This window comes from Pseudonaja textilis, chromosome 2 (genome assembly GCF_049901715.1).
Source record: "Pseudonaja textilis isolate UNSWEBS1 chromosome 2, rPseTex1.2, whole genome shotgun sequence".
In the NCBI taxonomy this organism is placed as follows: domain Eukaryota; kingdom Metazoa; phylum Chordata; class Lepidosauria; order Squamata; family Elapidae; genus Pseudonaja; species Pseudonaja textilis.
Genome location: NC_141991.1, coordinates 83,983,964 through 84,003,845, shown reverse-complemented (window position 1 = coordinate 84,003,845; position 19,882 = coordinate 83,983,964). Strand labels below are relative to the sequence as shown.

Sequence of the window (19,882 nt, the reverse complement as noted above, 5' to 3'; positions counted from 1 at the left end):
AAGCAGTGGACTGCTGATTTCATGTGTGGGAAACCTGATTATGCCACTAGGTTTTGTCACTGTGAAAGAGAAAAAATAGAATGGTTACCAAGAAAGACCCAGTTTAATTCTATTTTTTTTCCCAAAAAGCAAGGGATAACATTTGTTCTTTTTCACTTGAAAATTTTTAGAAATGGAATTGCTTACCAACATCAGAATATTAATTGAATGTTTGAAATTCAACCATTGACTAAAATGGAGAATTTTGCCGCTCAAATGGAAATATTAAATTATGGTCTTATTTTGTGAATGAGCACCTAAGGATCATCTGTATGATACAGGGGTGGCAAACCCGTGGCATTATCTGATATATCAGAACTTTTTTCCCCTTTATTAAACTGGATAAGGGCGTGGCCAGCACACGACGCATCCAGCCCGTGAGCCAGGAGTTGGCAGCCCTGGTGTAATGAAATTGGAATGGAAGTAGAGGCTTCATTCATTTTCAATGTCTGAAAACAGAGGTTGAATAGAAATTGTTAAAGTTAATCTCAAAATAAAGTTAACTTGGTCTGAAACTAATCTTTTTTTTTTTACAGATAAGAGTTTAAAGTGAGGAATTATTTATTTTGACTCACTGTTACTGAAGTGGTTCCTTCAAGTTGTGTTGTTTTGTGAGTTCTTAGATAATTCTTAGATAATCTACTGACGCCAAGCAAATCAGATAGAATTTTAGATATGAGGAGGGCTTGATCCAGACATGATAAATTATGGCTTATTAGAAAAAAGCAACAGAAGTTTTAGTTTGTTTCTTCTCCCTATTCCAAAGGAGCAAATCAGAGGCATTTGGTTCTAATTTGCATAAAATTATCCTTTGACTTAATATTTAAGAACGCAATTCATCGGTGTCCACAAATCTTAGCTTGCCTGTAAACCAGGGTTATGCTGTATATCACAAAGGAAGTGATTGAGATAATAATCCAGAGTAAGATATGGCTCTACTTGTTCCTGCAATGATACATCATGGTTTGGTGCTAGAGCTGAACCAATTTGTATCTGTTTTTCTTATATTACGTGTTCCATTTCTTGAACAAGATCCACATTTTGACTTCTAATAAATATTGATCGACTTCCTAATATAAACACAATTTATAAACATAAAACCCAAAGGTTTTGTGATCACCAGTTATTATTTTAAAGTACATTCTCCTCCCCTTTTTTTGAACTATTGAAATATAGTTTGGGATGAGGAATTAAATTCCAAAGGCGATGTCCTTCTAGGATAAAGTTTCCAGTGCCTATATTGCTATTGTAATTTACAGTGCTCTTTTGCTACCAAATCAGTTCCTAACTTCTAATAAGCGGCTTCTTGAAATGATCTCCAGTCTTATCTCTCTGACTTAGTGGAAAATGCCATAGCAGCCAATTATTTGGCTGCTGCAAGTGTCTGATTGTATTCTGATATCTATCGCTTGTATTTCTTGGTTAGCCTGGTTTTTTCCCCCCACTCCTTCCTCCTGCTGTCTGATTACTGTAAAATAGACAGTTCAGTTCAGATTAAATATATTGGTAATAAGACGCAAGCTGGGATCATTTTCTTCTTTTCCCAACAACAGATCCCTTGGCTTGGTTAGTGTTATTCCTTTGTTCTGCTGTTGCTGCAGTGTCCTTTAAAGCACATTCGAAGCAATTGTGAAAACAAGTTCAGATTGATCTCTCCCTTAATGGCTGATATTGATTTTTTTTCTATCCTTCAGAAGTGCAGCTCCTCAGTCGATTGTGATTCAGCAGACCTAGAAGTTGGAATTTAGGCTGTTCATCAAGATTCAAAATAAATGCAATTCTGGCCTTTAAAGATGATCTTCCTTACCCCACAAAGGAAATCTTTTATAAGCGTGCTTTAATCAGCATCTCCTCTAGCCACATCCCTGATCTGTGGTATATTCCTTGGTTTCAATTTAAAAAGCCAACTCACAATTCTTCTCCAGGCAGAGAGCATTCTTGTGATAAATATGGCTGTTCACATTTGATGATCTGTCCTGGATCTTTAATTGAAAGAAAGTCTAGGGGTGACATTAGAGCACTGTTCCAATATCTAAGGGGGTTGCCATAAAGAAGAGGGAGTCAACTTATTCTCCAAAGACAGAATGAAGGCAGGACAAGAAGCAATGGATGGAAACTAATCAAGGAGAGAGAAGCAACCTAGAACTAAGGAGAAATTTCCTGAGAGTTAGAACAATTAATCAGTAGAACGACTTGCCTCCAGAAGTTGTGAATGCTCCAACTCTGGAAGTTTTTAACAAGAGATTGGACAGCCATTTGTCTGAAATTGTACAACTTCAGCAAGAGAGTGGTCAATGCCTAGAATGCACTACCTGACTCTGTTGTTACATCCTCAAACCCCCACTCCTTTAACCTCAAACTATCCACTATTGACCTCACCCCATTCCTAAGAGATCTGTAAGGGGCGTGCATAAGTGCACCATCGTGCTTCCCGTCCCTGTCCTATTGTCACCATTTATTCATACCTACTTCCTGTATTCTTACTCGTGCTTATACTTATACCTATTATCTTGTAAGCTAGTGACAAATCAAATAAATAAAACAAATGATATAAGGTTTCCTGCCTGAGCAGAGAGTTGGACTAGAAGACCTCCAAGGTCCCTTCTAACTATTATTCTATTAATACAGTTTTATACCAAACACTGCCGTCTTCATTGGCAGGTATGCCAGTACTCTCTCCTTACCACCCCTTTCCTTAATCACTTTGGAAAACATGTATTAAATGGGATTGTACAACAAGGGCTGCTGCATTTTCCCAAATGCCAGTTCTGATTGGTCACCCTTTCACCATTTCACTTTTGATAAATTCAGACTGCATTCCTCTTCCTCACTGGCATTTGTAAGGTTTGGCTTGGTAAAAACAATCGTTTGTCTGACACATTGCAGTGAGATACTGTGCCTGGGGCAGCAGATAGTTGGCAAGAGAAGGAGAAATGGGTTTGGAGAAGCACCGGAGCTTATAATGCAGTTGATTTCAAAGCAGTTGTATTTTTAATGGGAGCAGTCAGCAGGAAGTCTTAACTGAAAGGGAAAATGTAGGAAGAGAAATGTAAGGTTTTCACTTTTTCTTCCAAGTTGCCAGGTCAATTTGGCAGATCTTGAAGCAGCCGAACAACCTTCCAAATCACAAGCAATTTTTAGCCTATTTCAGGTTCTCGTCCCCAGTTCTGTGGTTCCTTATATGCCCTTGGATTGTTTTATAATGGCATGCCTCTTTATGGCCCACACCATCTTTACTGGGTGAATATGCCCAGCAGTTGGATAATATGCCATATAATGTCTACCTCCAGAAGACACCAGCAGGTCACATTCACCATTTTTTTAAAGTCACCCAAACAAAGTTTATTGTTGTTTGTTGCCTTCTACTCTCTTTTTCCATCCCCTTTCTATTTATTCTCTACTTACTTCCATCCAGCAACACGCTTATTATCTAAATCCAAACATATATCCTAACTCAACTTTTATCACTGTCTCTTCTTTCATTTTCCATTAAGGACTTCTATCACTTTCTCCATTTCCAACTCTTCTTAACCACTGGAATAACAATCCATTCCCCACTCAGAGCAATTTTGGGGAAAAAATAATGACAGAAGAATGTTTAAATTCTTAATTAAGATCCTTAAGTTGAGGACACCACCCTTTGATCAAATGTGAACCTCATAAGAACACCTCCCATTGATCAAAGGTGAACCTTTAAGCTTTTGGTGCTGATTTCATCACTGTAAGAAAAGAGCCAATGTATCTGATATATGACCACAATGTATGTTTAGCACTACAAGTAGTCCTTGACTTTAAACCATTTGTTTAGTGACAAGTGTTCACACATAGGGCTATTGCAACATCTTTGTGGTCATGTGATAAAAATTCAGTCACTCGGCAACTGGCATGTATTTATAGTGGTTGCAGTGTCCCAGAGTCATGCAATCACATTTTGCAAACTTCTGACAAGCAAAGTCAATCAGATTCACTTAACAACAGTGTTATTAACTTAATAACCACAGTAATTTACTTAACTTACAAAAGTAACTTAACTACTGTCTTGCTTAAATATAGAAATTTGGGCTCAAATGTGGTTGTATGCTGAGGACTACCTGTGCTACAATCTCTCCTTTTGTCCTCCTCCTCATTTGTCCCACATAATTGCAGGTTCTGCTTGTTTTTATGCTTTCCTTACCTAATTCATACAGAAAAGCTATCAAAGTATGACATGATGAGGGTTTCTGGTTATCAGCTGACTTTTTGAAGAGCCTGATACTAATTAGAGATGAGGCAAAATGACTTATCCGTGCAGTTTCTGTGGAAGTCTAGAACATGAGACTCCCTGCTCCTAGTCCAGCACTTTTACCATCAGACCATATTTGCTCTCAGGGATGATATAATGTATGGAACGTTAACTCAGTTATTCATATCATATTTGCCTGGTAGCATTTCTGTAACTCAGAAGCATAAATAATCGGGGAGCGGGGGGGATCTGCTTGTGGGCATCAAAGCAGCTTTCTTGCTGAAACTTCATCATGCTTTTGGATTCCAGAAGAGAAGCTGCTCTTTATAAAACTGTCTTGTTCTTGGCAGGTAGCCACTGTAGAAGGTGGAGTGTTCTAGGTTTCCTTCCCAGGGCACTCTCAAAGGCGGCATCTCTGAACAAAGAAAATGTGACAGAGAAATAAGATTCCTGGGGAAAGAAATCCATTTTTTAAAATGTCTCTGCTGTTAGTCGTTCAATTTTAATTTAATTTGAGCCTTTTTCTAGACCTTGGAAGACAAAGCTTCATTGCCATAAAACTTGTATTTGTTTACATTTTTTATATAATCGAATATTTCCAGTGAGCTATGAATGTTACCAAATCTGATTTTTTGCATATATTTCTGTGCATTCTATATCTGTTAACTAAACATAGATGGGTGGGGGCCGTGCAACATTGATGCATAGGTGCTTCATGAAAACTTCCTATCCTCAAAATCCCAGCCAAAAGTTGTGACTTGTTTATTAAAGATGACTTGAAGCCCTTTAAAACAGGGGGTCGCCAACCTTTTAGACCTCAGCGATCACCAAACTCATAATGTTAAACCCCACGGACCAGAGACCCTGGGAAAATCCCAAAAAAAGTCTGCAGGAAAATTCCCCAACCTGTTTTCCTACCGATCAATCATTCTTTATTTGGGATCGCAGAATACCATCTCCAGCTCCGTTCTCCAGGGGGGAGAGAGAGAGAGAGAGAAAGAGAGAGAGAGAGAGAGAGACTTTTGGCTTCATGCAAGGAAAGCAGCAGAAGCCTTTCTTTCTCTCCCCCAGAGTCCACCAGAAGTGAGTCTTTATGAGATTTGTCGCACTGGCATAGCCTCTTGGAGCAGGATGCCTTGCAGGGCCCCAAAGACTCGTTTCTGGCAGAGTTTGGAGGAGAGAAAGAAAGACTTTTGCTGCTTTCCTTGCATGCAGAAGAAGAAAGAAGTGGAAAGAAGCAGCCTGCTGGCCAGGCGAGGCATGTGGGGTGCGTGGGACAAGTTTCCTCCCTCCGCCCTTTCCCCCTCCCCTCACTACCTCATGTTGTTCACAGTACAAATGACGCAAGCCTTGTGTTCCCGTGGGCCATGTGGGCGGTGCAGCCTTGTGTTCTCGTGCACCCTGGATCAATTGCTTTGGGGGTGCTTTGGAGGTGACATTTCTCTGTGGACCATCAAAATTTTCTCACAGACTACCAGTGGTCCCCGGCCCACTGGTTGGCGAACACTGCTTTAAAATACACATCGGGATCTCTTATTGAAGTGAATATGTTAATAGATCAGGAATATTAGTTTCCTGCATATAGTAGACACAAAAAAGCCAGCTATGCAGCAAGATTTAGTAAAAAATACTGTTTGTCTTTGTGGGAAAGCTTGATTAGAAAACAAGATATTGAATTTTTATCAAAGTGCACATAGCTAATTTTGAAATGAGAGCTTGAAGGAAAAACTAAGCTAGTTTTGTTTATTCTAGAGAAAGAAGAGGAAATTAAAAAGAGAGAAAGAGATGGTGAGGGTTGTTCAGTTCTGCAGCAAATATGAAGGTCATTCCTGAATTAAAAGAATCTTATAAAATCCTAGAGTTAATAATAACCGGTCTCATCCTTTCCCTTGGGGATTTACTAAAATAACACCAAGTTCTACTTCAGTTTGCCCTATCAGTTTTTGGAAACCATTTTTAAGGAATCAATCAGAAGAGGAGAGACAAACTGATTAGCCTTCTCATTCCTGAGCCGGGGAAGTAAAGGAGAAGTTAGCTATTTTTTTAGCAAAAGGATCTGGAACAGTTTTTCATAGTTATTCAGACTGAAAAAGAAGATTGCCCTAAATAAATAGCCTTCCTGAGATAGCAAGATGTAATAACATCAGTAACCATGATGAAGTTTGAAAGAACAGATGGGCAGCAAAGTTTGTTTTTCTTTTGATACAGGAATTTCCTGGTTTTACTTTTAACATAATATTGGAGTATGAAAAGTAAAGTTGTGTGTACACTTAGATACATTCAATATATATTCAATTAAAACTGAGCCTATAAAGGAAGATTAAAATCGACATAAACTGTAGCGGAGGGATGAAAATAGAAAATAATGGAGCCCATCCAGACTAATTGAACAAGCTTATATATATTCAATTCCTTACCTGAGTTTATATTATGAGACTGTTTCTCTTTTGTTAAGTTGGAATGGGGCAACTCTTTCCAATTGCAGGCTATCTTCATAACAAAATAAAAAAACTAGTGGTAACTTTGTCACAATAGGTTCCACTTTCAGCTTAATTGTCCTTTCTGTCAAGCAAGAATACTTCATGTGGCATACAGTGATATCAAGAAGGTCAGGAAACATCTACAAAAGGATTTATACAACTATTGGGACACCATAGGATTCTCTAGATCTACTGTAGTGTAACTTACTACACTGCTGTCTACTTTTTCCTCTAAGTCTCAAATTGGCAAAGGATTGACTGCCAGCTTCTCTGATATCCAATTTTTCTATATTAAGAGTAACACAAAAATCACCAGTGGGAGAAGAGATGCTGCCCCTCAAGACTGAAAAATTGCCAGTTTCTTAACATGGTTGCTTGTTTCATAAAAATGGTGCACTTTCATCATATTATGTGAGAAGTTGACAGCCATGTTCCCCTGCTGCAAAAGTGCCATCTGTAATGTTCTACAGATGAAATATTTTTCCAGAAGAAGCAATAGCCTTTTTCAATCTTCTCTTTCCTCTACAGCAGGGGTCTCCAAACTTGGCAACTTTAAGACCATGCTGGCTGGGGAATTGTGGGAGTTGAAGTCCACAAGTCTTAAATTTGCCATGTTTGGAGACCCCTGTTCCACAGGACCCAAGCACACAAGCAGTTCCTAGGGAGCTGAAGGAAAAACAGGAGGAAAGTCCAAGCAGAAACAGCCAGAAGCAGTCAAAGAGTGATTACAAGAGTGGAGTAAGGACAGGAGGATCAAGACTATGTTTTTGTGCAACAGATTGACCAGTAGCTGAGGAAGAGATGTAAAACAGAGACAAATAATCCATAATCTGACAGGCAAATGAAGTCTTAGAAATACCTCAGAGACTTAAAGGTCAAGAAGATCGCAAAAGTCAGGAACAAGAAAGCTTGAAACAAGGAGCACAAAGCTGGATGCCAAAGGTGCTTCCAATAGTGGAAGGCAGTTCCCTGGAGGCTGAAATCCCTTCCCCACTGAGCATGCACAGCTGAAGCTTTTCTCCCTCCAATGGAAGCAGATAATGAACGTGGCACCCAGATGGCTTGATGTCTCAGTAGCTGCCACTGGCCTGTGTGGTGCTTATTTTGTTGGGTGGCTGTCCCTTTCTTCTTGTTGACCAAGGAAGGCCCTTCAGTATTGGCAGATGAAGAGCCTGCTATCTGTGGAGGCAATATCTGGTGGGTTTAACTTCCTGCTCTCTTAGAGCCTGGCTTTTGCACTGTGATAAAACATTAGTCAGATCAGGTCAAAAAGATACTGTAGGATGCCATAGAGATGACTCTGGAGAAACCACCCATGGCTCTTTAGGAATAGCAAGAGATGCAGAAGCAAGTGTTAAGCCCAGGGAAGAGGGAGAATATTAGAAAGAGACAGGATCCTCCACTTGCCCGACTCCAGGGGGTAAAAAAGGGAGGGAAGGGAACTTGTGGGAAACTGGCAAGATTCTGTTGCCAGTTCTCTCCATATAGTAGATGTCTAGTTTCCCGTGGAATCTGTCTCCTGATCTTATAGGACTGATAAAATACTTCAAAATTGCTTATGTAGCACAGTGGTTGCTCTAAGTCATTCCCAACATTTCAAAGATTACAGATGGAACTAGTGATTATCTGAGAATGTATATTTGTATCAACAGGTTTAGACATAGTGTAACAGATTAGCCAAAATCTGTAGGATGGATGGTTGGAGGTCCCAAGCCACTTTTTTCTCTTAAGCAGTGCCTAGGTCTTTACATTCTGTTCCCACTATTTAATCTGGAGTATTCCTGGGGCCACTTCCAAAATCTTTCCACTAACCTAAATGTGTGTAAGAGAGAGGACCTCTCCCCTGGGTTGTATTTTGGTGTTTAAAAAGTCAAAATAATTTCAATAATACTAATCCTGGCCATCTAGCATGAAGATGAATTCCTAAAAGATTCAGCTGCTATTACTGCCTTGAGGAATCTCACAAGCAATAAACAAAAATCAAACTTTATTTTAAAAAAGAATAGCTTTGTTATTGCTTTAAACAAAAATATGGTCCAAACATTGATTTCTAAAATAAAATAAAAATACAATAATAGGGTTAGCAGCATAAACCTACACATTTTAGCCCCTGTTTCAAATTTTGAGTTAAGTCTTTGGAATTACAGATAAGGGGCAAACCCTTGTTAGAAAGAAACAAAGGGCAACCAAAAATTTGACCTTGTAATCTCTGTTGAATATAATTAATTGAGTATAAAATGTATCTGAGTGCCCTTGGAAAAAATGCAATACAGGCTAAATTAAATTAAGTCAATAATCAGTGTAAAACAGGCGTAATAGTTGGTTATATTCAGTTAACTTGATCTTAACTGATTCACATAATAGGGCCCCTGAGAAACTGGAGTTTTATACAAGCTGCTTTTCAAAAGAGCATGAAATATGAGCTCTGGAAAATGTCCATTGGTATTTGAGATGCAAAAAGGAATATAAATCAACTGCCAGAATAAGTCTGGGGTGGCCTTTCAATGATATTTATAATATAGTTGAGGATTGACAGCTGTTTCCACAGTTCTGTACCCTACATCAGCTATTTAATAATCTTTTAAACTTCATTCATTTCTAGGAATAATAGACACCCAGATGAAAATGGCATGGAAAATGCTTTGCCTCAGGTCCTTTTCCACAGTGTAGGTCTAAAACTGTCCAGTAGTATTAGCAGAAGCAACTCATCTGGTAGCAGGATCAGATTTGGCCTGTTTAAAGTTTTAAGTGCTAAATTGCAAATGTTTATTGTTGAAGAAGATAAATTATAGAGCTGCCCATATTCAGCTGCTATCTTGTTAAAAATAAAAATGTCATGCCGTGTTCATACTACAAATATACTGTATGTCCAAAAGTCTGTAAAACTAGACAAAATTATTGTTATTGTTATTATTACTCTATAACCTAATGTAGCTTTGTGGTCAGTTTGCAGCAAAATCACGCAAACTGACTACAAAGCTAGACATGATTTGAGTTGCTAAATTGATACACTCATCATTGTCTAAAAAATACACCCTACCTGTATCCGAAAAGTCATGGGAACATAAAGTGGAAAAAGTTGTTGAAAATGGTCAGTGAAGATCTTGTGGGACTTTCGAATACAGATGGATCACCATTTGGAACACAATACGCAGCAACTGTATCAACCATTAGCACCAGTCACTGGTATTTGTGATACATTTTTAAATGTTCAGTTGACTGAGTTTAATGAATAAAAGGGATAATAATAATGACAACAACATTCATCATCAGTCAATTGCAAAAGGCAGCTTTATTGAGAACAGTGACAATACTTCTAATACCATCAAACATCAACATCTGCCTATCCCAGGTCCTTGGAAAGGATTCGATAGGTGGATAAATATGCCAAATCCAGTCTGAACATCTGGCTGACTGTGCAACAAACCATAACAATAATAAACCCAAGAATGTCTAAAGAAAATGTTATATCTTCCTGTATAGGTTTGATATTATATGCCCAATTCCATACCTTATTTGTACCTCACTCTCTGACGATGGTGTTAGACAGAAAACTGAAATCAACAACTTGGTGTAAATTTCTGGCTAGATATATTTACTTACTTTGTGGAGAAATAGAATGTTTTACAAAACAAAACACAACTTAATTAATAGGGACTGACCTTTGTATAATATGGAATCCTCCCTCCTCTATCTAAAGGTATCCTTTGGCAGTATCCCCTCCCCCCCAAAATATTTGGCTACTAGTTGGTGATAATTGAATCCAAAACTGCTTCTGTGTAAGTTGTCATGGTACTGTCAAGTTTCTTTTTTTATTTAATGAAAGAGCACCATCTGGTAATTGCAGATAATTAAAATGAAAATATACAGAGGAAGGTGTTGATGTCACTCTTTTGATGAATAAATCAAAAGGTGTTTATGTCAATCTTTTGATGAATAAATCACAATTCTTTTAAAGTGGCTTTTTCTAAGCTTGTTGGGCTTGGATATATTCAATGAAACCTAGATTTAAATCCATTTCTAAATCCTTGCAAGCAAAATATGATTGTTTACATGTTTTATAATAATTCCTCTAATTTGGAATACTGTATCCAGTTTTGGTCGCCATGATGTAAAAAAGATGTTGAGACTCTAGAAAAGATTACGGAGAAGAGCAACAAAGATGATTAGGGGACTGGAGGCTAAATATATATAAAGAATGGTCACTACAATTGTGTATGTCTAGTTTAATGAAAAGGACCGGGGTGACATGGTTTCAGTTTTCTGTCTGAGTTCTATAGCTATCTGTCCTTAGATTGTCTTATAAGGGCATGTCTCTTTATGGCCCACACCATCTTCATTGGGTGAATATACCCAGCAGTTGGATAATCTGCCATGTAATGTCTACCTTCAGAAGCCATTAGCAGATCACATTCACCATTATTTTTTTTCAGTCACTCAAACTAAGTTCACTGTTGTTGTTGCCTTCTACTGTCTTTTTCATCCCCTTTCTATTTATTGTCTACTTGCTTCAATCCAGCAACACTCTTATTATCTAAATCCAAACATATATCCTAACTCAACTTCTGTCACTGTCTCTTCTTTCATTTTCCATCAAGAACTTCTACCATTTTCTCCATTTCCATCTCTTCTTGCCACTGGAATTACAATCCATCTACATTCACAGCAATTTGGGTGGGTGGGTAGGAAATAATGGCAGAAGAATGTTCAAATTCTTAATTAAGATCCTTAAGTTGAGGACACCACCCTTTGATCAAAGGTGAACCTCATGGTTATTTAGGCTTTTGGTGTTGATTTCATCACTGTAAGGAAAAGGCCGCTGTATTGGATGTGTGAGGGCAATGTATATTTAGTACTATAAGTAGTCCTTGACTTGCAACCATTTGTTTAGTGACAAATGTTCAATGGCACTGAAAAAGTGACTTATCACCATTTTTTACACATACGGCTGTTGCAACATCTTTATGGTCATGTGATAAAAAATCAGTCACCCGGCAACTGGCATATATTTATGGTGGTTGCAGTGTCCCAGGGTCATGCGATCACATTTTGCAACCTGATGCCTTAATCACTTGATCAAACTGATCTGGTCAATTTTTAAGCTGCATTGCTTACTGACAGAAATTCCAGCCTCAAGTCTTCTGACTTAATAATGATGTGTATGTGGGGCCTATGATCAAGAAAACAGAACAAGGGAAGGATTAACCTTCCATACACTTCCAGTAATCCTGCCCCAATCAATCTAAAGCCTCCAGAGGCTACTCTGAAGAAAAATGTTACATCTATCCTTGTATCACACACAAGATAGCCCTACACTTCTTATTTGTACTACATGTTGACATTTTGATGGTAATTGCAAATTCTCCCTTATGTCAACATCAGAAACAGTCAGGCCCAGGCTTCTACTACCACATTGAAGCTATGTTTACACAGGATAGATCTCTTAGAATTGATGCTGATGTTTGTTAGTTTTTTTTTAATCTCCCAAATTGTGCTCCCTAGCGTGGCCAAGTCCATGATTATGATATAGAAGTTTGATACTTTGTACAAGCCACCTGAGGTTTTGTTTTTTTTTTCCTGCTGTGATGCTTTTATTATATTTTTGAAAAATTGTTAAGTCATCACATTTCCTGCTGGCAGTGAGTAGACCTCAAGCTTAAGGAATGCCATTTTGTATTTGTAGAGAGATCATTTATCCTAGCATCTGAGAATTATTTTTCCTATTGCCTACATCATATACAAAAAACAGGATGTAAAACCCAGTGTTCCACTACAGGGTAATAAAGTTGGCCAAATATTTATGCAGAGAAAGTAAAAAGGAAAAAAAACCTTTGCGTAATAAGTTGTCTTTTTCTTATGAAACTGCTACTGCCAGTTTTATACCGCCTTTGAATTTTTTTCTGTGGTGCCTAGATGTTAAATGTCTAGCGAAACAATAACTCCCTGAGGGAAGGATACATACAGCATTTCTGCTATTTCATGATTTTACATCGCATATGTATGTTGAAAGAAATCCCATTGTCTCTAGAAAATTTACCTTTGTTTCATTTCTTTTATCTACATGGTTGCACATTTTCTGTCAAATTGTCTTAAATCCATCTTGAAATATAGCTGTTTGCTTCAAGCTTTCAAGAAACCACCCATCTCTCTCACAGAGCCACTGTTTGATATTTAAGCTTACATTTTTAAATGAAAGGACAACTTAGGCATTTTTTATGTAGCTAAAGATTTAATGTTTGTGAAATATACTTTTCTCAATTTTTGCTATGGTGTGATTGACGATGTTAAATAAAACACAGACAAACACACTATGGTTTAGCACGGAAATTCCCTATTTTCATCAGCCTGTCACTTGCATCAAACTTTGCCTGATGTGCTGAGGCCATATTACTGATGTGGACAGCATTCATTTTTCATTGATTTTAAGGGAGTAAGTAGTGGGAAGTTTGTTTCATTGACTTGCCAAAACATCTAAGCAGGGTCTGAAAAATAATGTTAACCAGCCATCAGATATTTGGCTTCCCTGATTTTAATGTGCTGTGTTGTTGTTATTATTATTAAATTTATTATTATTACATTTATTTGCCACATTATCTCACAGTTCAAAGAAACTCTGAACAACATATACACTCATGCTCTGGGTTTTTTTCATTTTAAAACCAGATCTGTACCCAGGGTTTGGTATAATTTTTGAAAATATATATCAGAGCCAAGAGCTTTCCATATTTCAAGAATTTGTTTTAATTGTTTTATTTCTGTTGAATCTTTTATTCAGTAAGGAACATCCTCTTTAGTTGTATCACTGTAGCTGTCTCACAGTGCCTTTTCATGATACATAAATAATGATGTGAATTTATTTCTATAGTGTTCTTGTTATATTGTCAGGTGGACTTAATATTAGCTAAAAATTAAATCAAATTCTGTGATATGAAATAACCAGCTTAATTTTCCACATCTTAAAACACAGCAGGTAGAATTTAGTCATGACTAAGTTAAGCTCCATTGCTTTCTATGGATCACTTGAGCTGTAAGCATGACTAAGCCTGCAGTAATGTATGGTGCTGCTTTCTGTATTAAACTAATAAATGAAATAAGGGAAAATTAGTATGGATAAAGGTTTGAGTTGTGAGCACAACAGCCTCAAAGGTATTGCATCTAACGTGATCATTTAGTTTCCCAATGAAAAGTCTTTATCTGTGCAATTACATTCCACTTGATTCAGTGAAATTTGCAGTATAATTCTTAACGCTTTCTATTCCAAAATAAAGGCAATTAAGTCCAGGAAAACTTATTTTCCAGCAAATATGTTAAGTCTTTTTTAGGGGGTTTTAACATGTATTTGCAGAATTTTCCTTATGACTGACCATGTGGGAAATTCAAATATTTTCACAATTTATCAAATTAAATTGAGTGATACAGATACCTTGACTATATTTATGTTGTTTCTTTTGTATGTGTGTGTGTGTGTGGTTCATGTAGTTTTTGAAGAGCCTGAAGATCCAAGTAACCGATCTTTTTTTTCTGAGATCATCTCTTCAATTTCTGATGTAAAGTTCAGCCATACTGGGAGATACATCATGACCAGGGATTATCTCACTGTCAAGGTGTGGGATCTGAATATGGAGAACAGACCTATTGAGACATACCAGGTATTTTATCTTGATCCTTTGTTTCCTGGGATGTGAATGAATGGTGTAGTAGGCATTAAATACAGTGTGTGAGAGTATGGGTGTGTTCACAACATCCTTAAATGCTTCAAAACTATTTATTTTTTACATGTATTAATTTATTAGTGCTGTGAGATCTTGGAATTGGCCTACACATAATTTACTGATTTCAATTATATTGCTAATGCAGAAAAAAAAAACCAGACTCTTGGTGGGTTTTAGTAGTAAGAGCAACAGAAACCAAAACACTGAAATTAAAACATCCATGATAGAAGTCCCAAAAGTGGTTTTTTTCAAGAGGCAACTGGACTTTCTCGTTTTTCTTTGAAGACATTTTGCTTCTCATCCAAGAAGTTCCTTCAATTCTGACTGGATGGTGGGGAATAGAAGGATTTATATTCCTTGCAGACAGCTGGTCATTTACATTCTTTTAGAGAGCACTTGGAGGCCACTTGGAGGTTACTTGAGGCCCTTTGGAGGTTTGTCTGTGTCCTCGGGGTCACCTGAGTAGTGTAAATAGGTGTGGAGCCTTCTTGGAACTTGTGAAAGGACTGTGCTGTAGACTGGAGAAGCTTCTTGGATCAGAAACAAACATTTTCAAAGAAAAACAAAGTCCAGTTGCCTCTTGAAAAAAGAACCTGTGGGACAACATGACCTGGGTGACTGAGAATCTCTGAAGACATCCATGATAGAAACGAAGATAAAATAACTGTTGCTAATAACTTCAAATTCTTGTCCTCTGAAATCTGTGAGCAGAATTTGAATTAAACTTTAACATGGTGTTCCTTCCGAGTGCTTCTTTCCTTTTATTCTTTGTGCCTCTTTTTTCTCCTAGGTTCATGATTACCTTCGCAGCAAGCTGTGCTCCCTCTATGAAAATGATTGCATTTTTGATAAATTTGAATGTGTATGGAATGGGTCAGACAGGTGAGGAGTTATATACAGGATTATTTTTTATTTCATTTTCTGATTCCTCAGATCCACCCACTTTTATCTTTTCTGCTCTTTGCTTCCTCATGCAGTGCAGAAAATATTTTTTGTAAATGAAAAAAAATCATTATATTTCAAATTTCATTGAAACTTCTATAATAAATCTCATGACTTGTTCAAATGTCACTCCTGTCATCCAGAAAACTAATATATGACATATGAGGAGCAGCTGCAAGCAATTTGAAGAGAAGTTACTTGAATTAAAATAGCTGAATAAGTACTGCTTATGTCGGGCCAAGCATATAGATCCCCAAAACCTGATAAGCATAGGACTGATGGTGAAATGAACTGCACACAATGATGCCAACTTATTAATGTTCTTATGGTACATTAGCATTGGGATGAGTTGTGGGGTTTTTTAAATGACAAGGAACTTGTATTAGCTTACATAAATTAGAATTTCTGAAACTGCCAGGCATGCAAAGCCAAGATTTAATTGGCTCCATTTATGAAATTGAAATGAAATTGAAGTGACCTATATATAGTTGCCTAATTCTTCCTTGGAAACTATGGCTAATGGAATTAGGATTTTTCTTTTTGTCAACATTATACTTTCAGCTATGGACAATTAGAAAATTAAAAAGTAATTTGAATATTGCTCATTTGTAACATAAAATTAAGCATGAAATTAACTTTCCATTGTAATTAGTTTTTACATTTTCAGTCTAAATATTGGCCTGCAGGATTTGTGGACTGGAATATTTCTCTGAGTCCACCAGTCTCAAGAAAGGCCCTAATCTAAGGGAACGTGCTGCACTGGGATCATTCTTTATTTGCAAGCAGCATTCCCCTTGATGTAAATATTTATGAGGGCAACCCAAGCCAACTGTTGAGTTTGCTGAAGCTTTTAATTGGATGCATGTATCATCATTTTTTTTCTGGTAGTTAGCACTTATTTGATGGGTCGCTATTTTGATATTTAACATTTTTTTAAAAACAAACAACTTGCATTTTGTGAATTGGAATGAATACACAAAATAATGATAAGAAGAAATGAGATGAGTTCCAACAACTGTCCCCATGCTGCTTACCAAAGTGTGGTCCAATTTAGCTACCTTGCCTGAATATAAATGGAAATTGCAGGAATGAAGAAGGAAGACTTTTCTCATTGCATAAATGCATGAGTTATAACTGGCCTAACTACCAATGGTAATTGTAGTCCCCCTTTAAGTTGACATTTACAGAGCTAGCAAATTGCCTCCTGACCTGCTATTCCATCCCACATTGCTTTGGGGTCTCCTTGTAGTGGTTTCCCAAGAAAGGAGATAAAGATAAAGATAGGTTTCCTCTGTCCAACTCTAGGAGGCAGTTCTCACCTACATTTCTTAGCCAAGAGAGTCAACATTGTCCCAAGACATTTCTGTGGTCATGTAGCCAGCATGACTATATGCCAGGGAATGCTGTTACCTTCCCACTGAAATGGTACCTAGTTATCTACTCACATTTGCATGGTGTCAAACCTCTAGGTAGACAGAAGCTAGGCAAGTAACGGGAACTTACCCTGTTGTGTGGCGCTCAAGTCTCGAACTTGGGCTGTCAGCTTTGCAGCTGACAAGCAAACTGAGGCATCATACATGAGTTATAACTGGCCTAACTGGCCTGGTGGGGATGTCTTAAAGCTGTATCTGTCCTGAAATGGGATGTGGTTGAGAGAAGTAAGAAAACTAAAAAAGCTCTAAATTTCACTTGACACTGTTTTTCTTTTTGTGTGTGTGTGTGTGTGTGCTTGCTTCTCAGTGTCATCATGACTGGCTCCTACAACAATTTCTTTAGAATGTTTGATCGCAATACCAAGCGTGATGTGACTCTTGAAGCCTCAAGAGAAAACAGCAAACCCCGTGCCATCCTGAAGCCTCGCAAAGTTTGTGTTGGGGGCAAAAGGAGGAAAGATGAAATTAGCGTGGACAGTCTGGACTTTAGCAAAAAGATCCTGCATACAGCTTGGCATCCTTCAGAAAATATAATAGCAGTGGCAGCAACAAATAACCTGTATATATTTCAAGACAAGGTTAATTAGAAAGGAGAAAAGAAGCTCCTTGGGAATCTAATATTCTGGAGACTAGCAAACAAATGTTTCTTAAAGGGTTTTTTTTTGGTCCTGTTTTCTTCTCTTCCTTGGTTTTCTTTTTCTTTTTTTCGTCATTCCTCTGCAGACACTAACTGTGTAGAGGTAAACTCTCAGATTCCAACATTTACTTCTCCCCGCCCCCATATAAATTGGGTGGCAAAGCAAATTAGGAACAGTTGAATTTTAAGTACTGAAAGCGACCAAGCTGTTACTACCACAGTGAGCTTGAATTCTGTATGCTTTCATTTCCCCAGTAGTTGTTGGTAAATTTAGTTCCTTTAAAACGATAATTTGTAATCTAGAATAAAGGTAAGATTACTAAATTATATTTACAAAAAAAAAGAAAACAAAACTCAGCCAAGGCCATGAAACAAAGATGCATTGTATTAAGCCAGAGATCTCCAAACGTGGCAACTTTAAGACTTGTGGACTTCAACTCCCAGAATTCTCCAGCCAGCTATGCTGCCAGCTGTGCTGGCTGGAGAATTCTGGGAGTTGAAGTCCACAAGTCTTAAAGTTGCCAAGTTTGGAAACCTCCATGTTAAGCTATCTCTTTTTTAAAAAAAAAAGTTACTTGGAGATTTTTCTTTTGTTTTACATTATTGAAAACAGGACTTAGGATTCCTGTTGGTTCAGTTCTTGTAATTGACCATGTACCTTTTTAAAGTGGTATGTTCCTTTTATTAACTCAGGGCCTTTCCAGATGATCATTTATTGTTATCACACAATGAATGTTTTCCTGTAACTCAGTTCTTGTGAGAGATACATCTTCTTTTTTTCTCCCAGATTGCACATTGGATTAGAAACAACATAACAGCATAAAGTTGCAGCCTGTAAAAACACCATCTTCAGGTTTTCACACCTTCCGCAAAGGACTCACTGCCTTGAAAGTGCAGTGAAGTCTAGGTGCACAACTCTCATTGTCACCTGTTGAGTAGTGTCTGTGACATCAGAGGTGACCTATGAGCTGTCTTCACTTTGGCCATATCATAACCTACTTACATTAGGAATAGATGAAGACCATTAAAGCCAGACTAATCCACCTAAGGCTTGCTGACTTCCTTCTCTTTGTCTTCTTCTTTTACATGTAGTTCAGTTCTGTTGACTCTGGTTCCAGCATTGATGCAACTGTCCCTTTTTTTAAAAAATAAAAACTTATTTTTTAAAATTTAGGAAATAGGTAAACTTCCCCAGTGATATCCCGCCCTATCCCATCCCACTCAGCAAAGAAGAGATGTTTCCTTTCCACAAATGCAAATTCTCTTCTACTGCGGTTGGAAAGGAGACTGCCCTACTCTTACTGAAAGCAGGCTAGTACAACTTTGTTCTTAAAGGGCAGACAGGCCCTGTTTTCTTATCTGGAAAGAGCCTCAGACAGGAAAAAAATAAAAAATAAAAATAAAGGCAAGACAGAAGGAGCAGGTTTGCGGCAGGAACATTTTGACTCATCGTTCATGAAGGGGCAAGGATGCTACCACGAGCTGCAACCTGCCGTCAGGATCCCTCACAAATGGTCTCTGATGGATTTGGCTGAGTCAATCCTTTGGTGCCTTTTGATGGTATACAAAATACCTTAAAACACAATGCTTCCAAACCATGGTATTTGCAAACCAAATTGAATCTGAGCTTGCTTCTGCAATTCCTGCAATTTTATTTTTGAGTTTTTCTGTTTGTTTTTATTGTAATTTTTTTTTAATTCTGATTTTTTTTTTGGATAAGAAATCTCAGAACAGTTCTCTTTTAATCTCTTGCATGTCATAAATATATATGTGTTGGTAGGGGGGGAAGACCTCCTTTTTTTCCTTATAGTCGTGTATTTTTTAAAGTATTGGTTTTTTGTTTATTTATTTATTTATGCCAAGTGTCATTTTTTCCCCTTTCTTTTTTGAGAGTAAAAAACAAAGAACTCTTTTGTTAAAACTGTATGGCTTTTAAAAGAACTCAAACAAAAATAACCACCAAACCATCTTGTAATGCTATTATTATTCTTAGCACTTGGCTGCTTTCTAAGAGAGGTTGCCCCATAGATGGGCAGTATGAAGATTTAACTCAAATAGCTCTTCATCTTTGCATGGTAAACTGTCCAGTTCTACTACAAGGATAATGCCAGTCCTGCCTTCATTTGATCAGTTTGGGAGGCAAAAAAAAAAAAAAAAAGAGGTGAGTGGGTGGAAGGAAGGAGGGAGGGAGGGAGGGAAAAATCAAATAGCCGATTCTACAAAAAAATAAACTTAATTCTTTCTCTAACAAGGCAGGTATTTGAAGATCAATGTGCTTTGCATTTTTCTGATTGTAAAAAGGAGGCGATAGCTTCAACTTTTGTGATTGTTGCAGTGAAGCATACAAGAATTCCCGGATACGTTCTCTGCAGTAGTGGAATTCAAATTTTTTTACTACCGGTTCTGTGGTGCAGCTT

General features: G+C 37.5%; 1 protein-coding gene across 3 annotated transcripts in view; it reads left to right on the top strand.

The window, feature by feature from the left end:
- The window catches only part of PPP2R2B (protein phosphatase 2 regulatory subunit Bbeta), a 242,200-nt gene extending 222,771 nt beyond the window's left edge, over positions 1-19,429 (top strand). For all 3 annotated transcript variants that reach the window (XM_026696398.2, XM_026696397.2, XM_087924497.1), the window contains exons 7-9: positions 14,221-14,390; positions 15,244-15,335; positions 17,136-19,429. In XM_026696398.2, coding sequence (XP_026552183.2) covers positions 14,221-14,390; positions 15,244-15,335; positions 17,136-17,415 — 542 coding nt within the window. In that variant the 3' untranslated portion in view covers positions 17,416-19,429. The remainder of the gene's footprint in view (positions 1-14,220; positions 14,391-15,243; positions 15,336-17,135) is intronic.
- The last annotated feature ends 453 nt before the right edge of the window (positions 19,430-19,882 follow it).